This window comes from Octopus sinensis, linkage group LG12 (genome assembly GCF_006345805.1).
Source record: "Octopus sinensis linkage group LG12, ASM634580v1, whole genome shotgun sequence".
Classification (NCBI taxonomy): domain Eukaryota; kingdom Metazoa; phylum Mollusca; class Cephalopoda; order Octopoda; family Octopodidae; genus Octopus; species Octopus sinensis.
The window spans coordinates 21,054,399-21,061,898 of record NC_043008.1 but is presented as its reverse complement, the minus strand read 5'-3'; the positions used below and the strand labels follow the sequence as shown (position 1 = coordinate 21,061,898).

Here is a 7,500-nt window from a genome sequence, read left to right as displayed (position 1 = left end):
GTGTGTGTGTGTGTGTGTGTATTTATGTGTGTGTGTGTGTATTTATGTGTTTGTGTGTGTTTATGTATGTGTGTGTGTGTATTTATGTGTGTGTGTGTATGTATGTGCGTGTATGTGTGTGCGTGTGTGTGTGTGTATGTATGTGCGTGTGTGTGTGTGTATGTATGTGCGTGTGTATGTATGTGTGTGTGTATATATATATATATGTATGTATGTGTGTATGTATATATATATATATATATATATATATATATGTATGTGTGTGTGTGTGTGTGTATATGTTTGTTTCTGTGTTTATCCCCCTTACATTGCTTGACAACTGATGCTGGTGTGTTTACGTCCCCGTAACTTAGTGGTTCGGCAAAAGAGACCGATAGAATAAGTGCTAGGCTTACAAAGAATAAGTCCTGGGGTCGATTTGCTCCTACTTAAGGCGGTGCTCCAGCATGGCCTCAGTCACATGACTGAAACAAGTGAATATATATATACATGTATATATATAATATTCACTTGTTTCAGTCATGTGACTGAGGCCATGCTGGAGCACCGCCTTAAGTAGGAGCAAATCGACCCCATGTATGTATATGTATATATAGGTATATATATGTATATGTATATATAGGTATATATATGTATATGTATATATAGGTATATATATGTATATGTATATATAGGTATGTATATGTATATATAGGTATATATATGTATATATAGGTATATATATGTATATATAGGTATATATATGTATATGTATATATATGTATATATATACACCTGCATACATACGTATCTTCATACATAATCCACATGGACAAACGCATATGCATAAATGTATATAAATCATGTTCACTCAACACACCTACATACATCATTCACATGCACATTTATACACACACACACATATATATGTGTGCATATGCGCATCTGCACTCGTGTGCACACACATGCATAGGCGACATAGTAATCTTCCTCTCACATTGCATGACCTACCTGACTAAAAGTAGTTCAAAACCATCCACATACCATTACACTCTTTCACCATCAGTACACCACCCCTCCCATCACAGTTCATAATTCTCCTTTGAAGGTCAATGTAGATTTCATTAAATATGTTATTCGTGTTACCCTGCTTTTCTTTTCAGTGTTAAATGTCTCTTGAATATGTACGCACAGATACGTGTATAGATGCGTACCATACATACTAGTGTTAAAGTCAAATTTTTTAGACAATTTTTTTTTAATGTCAAATTTTTGGGGTCGCGACTAATTACATGGATACTACTTTTGAGGGGCTGAAATTCAAGCTAGAGTTTGAAGTATTTTAGACCATTTTTTTTTAATGTCAAATTTATAGGGTCGCGACTACTACATCGATACTACTTATGAGGGGCTGAAATTCAAACTAGAGTCTGAAGTACCGTATCAGCAGCAGAAGTTAACTGATCCCCAAGCGAATAAAAGCAAAAAAAAAAAAAAATTACTGTAATATTACCAATTCTACGCATCAAAACTGATGTCAAAGACCATGGGATGAAATATACTCAGTTAACTGTACAGACACACACAGGCGCATACACATGGATATACAATTATATATACATACATACATACATATATATAACCAGCCAAAATTTGCAAATATAAAGGTCACGTGGGAACCACTGATCTAGCGATTAATTGGATGTTTTTAGGCTTACCAAAGCCATGCCTTTGTACGAATTCAGACAGTGGCATTTGCCAGTGTTCGCCAACAAGTGTATGATACATGTGTTTATTGTACTTGAAGATGTATGCAGGCTTGCAGCATATCCTGTGCATGTATTTTAGTAATGGTGATGTAGCACCCATCAACAGATGTGTAGTGCTTGCTATTAAATGGTGTTTTACTATAAGTATTGAATATTCCATTATAAGCACCAAGCATTCCACCTATTGAGCAGGCTGCATTAAGGTAGACACACAATTTTGTAACAATGATATTTCTACATACATGATAATATGGTACCTTCACCCCACAAATGCTGTCCTGTTGTACGTGAAATACTAGGGTCGACTTTTATATGGGGTCTATGGAAAATTCCCATGGTTTTGGCCAAAAATATAGCGTCAACTTTTACGTAAGATTGACCATTACTCAAGTATATATGGTACATATATATGTATGTTAGTGCATACATACATACATATGTGTAATTCTCTTAACTGAGCATCAACTGTTTTATTCTGATATACCTCAATCTCCCCTTTCACCATCTCAATTAATAACTTTTTATTATTTATTATTTTGTACTTTACTTAATTATTGGTATATGTTTTATTGTATATTTCATTTTTTTTCTATATGGTATAATTTAAGTACATCATTGTTCTTTCATTGTTGAATTGATAAAAGGTGGTTCTTCTCTAATTTATATATATATATATATATATAATATATATATATATATATATATATATTATATGTATATATATATATATATATATCTTGTTTTAGTCAGTCATAGACTGTGGCCATGCTGGGGCACTGCCTTGAATTTTTAGTTGAATGACTCGACCCATTCAACTTGATTGAGAACTGGTGAACCAGCAGGCTGTACCAGGCTCCAGTCTGATGTGGCAAGGTTTCTACAGCTAGATGCCCTTTCTAACTCCAACAATTCCGAGACTGTAGTAGGTGCTTTTTATGTGCCACTGGCATGGGGACCAGTCAAGTGACACTAGCATTGGCCATGCTTGAATGGTGCTTTTTACGTGCCACAAGCATGGGTGCCAGTCAAGTAGCATTGGCATCAGCCACAACAATGATTTCACTTGGCTTGCCAGGTCTTCTCAAGCACAGCAAAACTCCAAAGGTCTCGGTTGCTTGCCATTGCCTCTGTGAGGCCGAGTGTTTGAGGGTTGTGCTTCACCACCTCATCCCAAGTCTTCCTGGGTCTACGTCTACCACTGTTAGGGTGTGATACTTCTTCACACAGCTCTCCTCATCCGTATGCAACACATGACCATACCAACCCAGTCGTCTCTCTTGCACATCACATCTGATGTTTCCTATACCCAAACGTAAAACTAACTTTCTTTCCTCCCCTGAGCGTCTTTTAATACTTTGCGTGTACCATGTCCTCGGGTTACTCTTTTACGTGTTTCAGTCATTTGACTGTGGCCATGCTGGAGTACCGCCTTTAGTCGAGCAAATCGACCCCGGGACTTATTCTTTGTAAGCCCAGTACTTATTCTATCAGTCTCTTTTGCCGAACCGCTAAGTTACGGGGACGTAAATACACCAGCATCGGTTGCCAAGCAATGCTAGGGGGACAAACACAGACACACAAACATACATGCACACATACACATATATATATATACATATATACGACAGGCTTCTTTCAGTTTCCGTCTACCAAATCCACTCACAAGGCTTTGGTCAGCCCGAGGCTACAGAAGAAGGCATTTGCCCAAGATGCTACGCAGTGGGAGTGAACCTGGAACCATGTGGTTGGTTAGCAAGCTACTTAACACACAGCCATTGATTTTTTACTTTGTTTCTTTTTTTAAATTAATTTATATATATGTATGTATGGTGTGTATGTCTTTGTGTTCTTCAGTACTGCTTGGCAGCTGTTGTTGGTGTGTTTATATAGAATAAGTACTGATAGAAGTACCAGGTTTGAAAAAACTTAAGTACCGGGGTGGAGGGCATAAGGGTTGATTTGTGGGCTGCAGTCTGATGACTGAAACAAATCAAAAATCAAATAATAAAAAATAAAATTATCAAGTAAAAAAAAACATTCCCATGTCTTTTGTGATTAATCGACTGAAAAATATTGTTTGTTTTTTGCAAAAACCCTGTTGCTCAAATAACACTTGATAACATTCCAAAGTATTGCTATGAGTTCTTTAAAACCATTCTTCCTGTTATTATTTTACAGGTGAAGACCCAACTCCAGGCTCAGGCTACAGAAGCGATCGCTGTAGGTTACCAACACAAACATTATGGCTTGATTCAGGGATTAAGTACGACGTACAGAGATTTTGGAATATGCGGTATGTGGCGAGGTGTCAGTGGAGCCCTTCCCAGGGTCACGATAGGATCTGCTATTCAGTTGTCAACATTCTCCACATCGAAAGCATTCATTGTCAACACAAAGGTACAGGAATTATTGTCATCAGTTTTGCTTTGACCCTCAGTCTTCAACGCTTTTTAAAAAATTTTTTCCTTTCAATTTGGATTTGTTTGTGTGACCATTTAGTGTATTTCATCAAAGAAGGGTCATTGGTCAGTTTCATCATGCTGTGGGCAACCTATCTGCCTGCCTGTCTGCCTGCCGGGTGTTATACAGGGGAAGTAACTCGAACTGATTTTTCATTTACGATTACTTCCCTTCCACATCCATGTCTGCTTGTCTGCCAGCCTGTCTGTTTGTCTTTCAGCCTGCCTGTCTGTCTGTCTCTCTTTCACCCTGTCTTCGTTTGTTCATTCATTAGTCCCTTCCTTTGCTGACTCGTTCCTTCATGTGTTCATTCGTTCCTTTCTTCTTTCTTTCCTTCCCTCCTTCCCGCCTTCCTTTCTTCCAGCCCAACCCAAGTTGCCAAGCAGTGATTGTGGAGTTGTTAACACAAAAGCACACACCCATATAAATATATGCATATACATATATGTGTGTGCGCGTATATATATACACATATATGTATATATATAAAAATACAAACTGGGACAAGAACGCAAAACATTTAGAAGACGATACAAAAAACACGGACGGGACATTCGAAGCCTTCAATCTTCAGTCAAGAACCGGATCATCCTCGCAATTTCGGCTGATTAATCTTGAGATTGCTCCGATCAGGCCAGCCTCAAAGAAAAATCTAAGCCAAGCGCATTAGATTCCTTGGAAGAAAGCCTCGAATGTATATATATATATATACACACATGACACCGATTGACCTTGAGCCATGCACACTGCTAATTATTAACATTTTTGCTTCTGTTGTTTACAGCCATGCTTGGAAGTAAAGCGTGTAGAGTATGGTCGTTTCAATACGCTACAGAGGTTCCATCAATGAGTATGGTAGAGAAAATATGTGTGTGTGTGTGTGCCTGTGCCTATGTGGAAAGAGACATGGCTTGTAGGTTGTTACAGCTGAGAACCTTTCCAAAAGTGAAATCCCAATTGAAAGGAACAAGATTTCAAGACATTGAAGGTAATCCAAGGGAATGTGACAAGGCAGCTACTCCCTTTCCAAAAAAGGAGTTCCAGGTTTGTGTTCATCAATGGAAATGTCGCTGGATAAAGTGTGTGGCTTCAGAAAAGGATTTCTTCGAAGGAGATTAAATGCCAAATTGATATTTGCTGTATTTCACATGATATGGCACTCTTCTATTTATTTCTGTATAACTTCTCGATGAGTTACCTCGGTCTTATATAGTCTTAACAAAAAAATGAAGTAGACTGACATGTAATTTTGAACGTGTGGAAGGCACACTAGATGCCGAAATATCATTCAACCAATTTCACATGATATGGCACTCTTCTATTTATTTACTCTTTTACTCTTTACTCTTTTACTTGTTTCAGTCATTTGACTGCGGCCATGCTGGAGCACCGCCTTTAGTCGAGCAACTCGACCCCGGGACTTATTCTTTTGTAAGCCCAGTACTTATTCTATCGGTCTCTTTTGCCGAACCGCTAAGTAACGGGGACGTAAACACACCAGCATCGGTTGTCAAGCAATGCTAGGAGGACAAACACAGACACACAAATGCATATATATATATACATATATATGACGGGCTTCTTTCAGTTTCCGTCTACCAAATCCACTCACAAGGCTTTGGTCAGTAGAAGACACTTGCCCAAGGTGCCACGCAGTGGAGAAAGTTGTGGCGAAAGAATACAACAGGGGTTGCCATCACCCGCTGCCGGAGCCTCATGGAGCTTTTAGGTGTTTTCGCTCAATAAACACACACGACTGGTCTGGGAATCGAAACCGCAATCCTCCGACCGCGAGTCTACTGCACTAATCACTGGGCCATTGCGCCTCCACTTTTCATCCCTTTGGGGGGTTGATTAAAATAAGTACCAGTTGATTGACTTACCCCCTTCCTTGAAATTGCTGGCCTTGTGACAAAATATGAAACCATTCTTATTATTGTAGTGACAACGACGATGATGATGTAATATTTTTACTGTTTATTAAGGAGGCGAACTGGCAGAAACGTTAGCATGCTGGGCGAAATGCTTAGCGGTATTTTGTCTGCTGCTATGTTCTGAGTTCAAATTCCGCCGAGGTCAACTTTGCCTTTCATCCTTTCTGGGTCGATTAAATAAGTACCAGTTACGCAGTGGGGTCGATATAATCAACTTAATCCATTTGTCTCTCTTTGTTTGTCCTCTTTCTGTCTAGCCCCTTGTGAGTAGTAAAGAAATAGGTGTCAACTTTGCCTTTCATCCTTTCGGGATTGATTAAATAAGTACCAGTTACGCGCTGGGGTTGATATAATCGACTTAATCCCTTTGTCTGTCCTTGTTTGTCCTCTCTGTGTGTAGCTCCTTGTGGGTAGTAAAGAAATAGAAATATTTTTACCGTTTATTACATGCAACATTGTCTAATTCGCTTTTCCTTTCTTTCTCTCACAGATCTTCCCCTCAAACAGTTGGCTCAATGCTTTACTAGCGAGTATGATCAGCGGAGTGTTAGTAACACTGTTCATGACTCCATTTGATGTCGTTTCCACTCGTCTGTACAACCAAGGTATCGATGCCAATGGTCGTGGCTTGTATTACTCAGGACCTTTAAACTGCTTTAGCAAGATCTTCAAGTCGGAGGGAATATGGGGTTTCTATAAAGGATGGGGGCCATCTTTTACCAGACTTGTTCCACACACAATATTGAGTTTAGTCTTATGGACTGAATTTCGGAAATATTATTTTTATTATCAGGAAATAGCAAACTGAATGATTATTCCTCAGGGTATTGTGATTCAAAGATCATGGGATGGAATATACTCAGATATCTGTACATACACACACAGGTGCATACATACATGGATATACAATTATATATATACACATATCTAACCAGCCAAAACTGCAAAGATAATCTGGAACTCGACTGAGGAAAGAAAACTCTGAATGACCTGTCTTTGTTTTCTTTGTATTGTCTGTCTGGATGTTTTGTTGTCTCTTTTTTGTATCACCTGTCTGGATGTTTTGCATTCTTGTCCAATTTTGTATCATATATATATATATATAATATATATATATATATATATGAAGCAAATGATTAACAAGGATGTCCAGGTATCAGTGCATTACGGCCGTTTCAAGCAGCTCCATTTAATCGAACAATGCAAGCATTACATCAATTTGAAATAGCCCGCTTTCCTCGGTTGCATAAGACCATATATGTTTTCAACATACAGGACACTCCATTATAATTTTTTAGCAAATTTTTCATCAGAACTAGAGAATAAAAGAATTACATGCTTATTGCTATTATTATAAC

The 7,500-nt window shown here is 38.3% G+C and overlaps 1 protein-coding gene across 2 annotated transcripts in view; it reads left to right on the top strand.

Annotated features, from left to right (window-relative positions):
* LOC115218095 (solute carrier family 25 member 35-like) overlaps positions 1–7,131 on the top strand; it is a 33,562-nt gene extending 26,431 nt beyond the window's left edge. For both annotated transcript variants that reach the window (XM_036507811.1, XM_029787881.2), the window contains 2 exons: positions 3,927–4,145; positions 6,633–7,131. In XM_036507811.1, the coding sequence (XP_036363704.1) occupies positions 3,927–4,145; positions 6,633–6,950 (537 nt within the window). In that variant the 3' untranslated portion in view covers positions 6,951–7,131. The remainder of the gene's footprint in view (positions 1–3,926; positions 4,146–6,632) is intronic.
* The last annotated feature ends 369 nt before the right edge of the window (positions 7,132–7,500 follow it).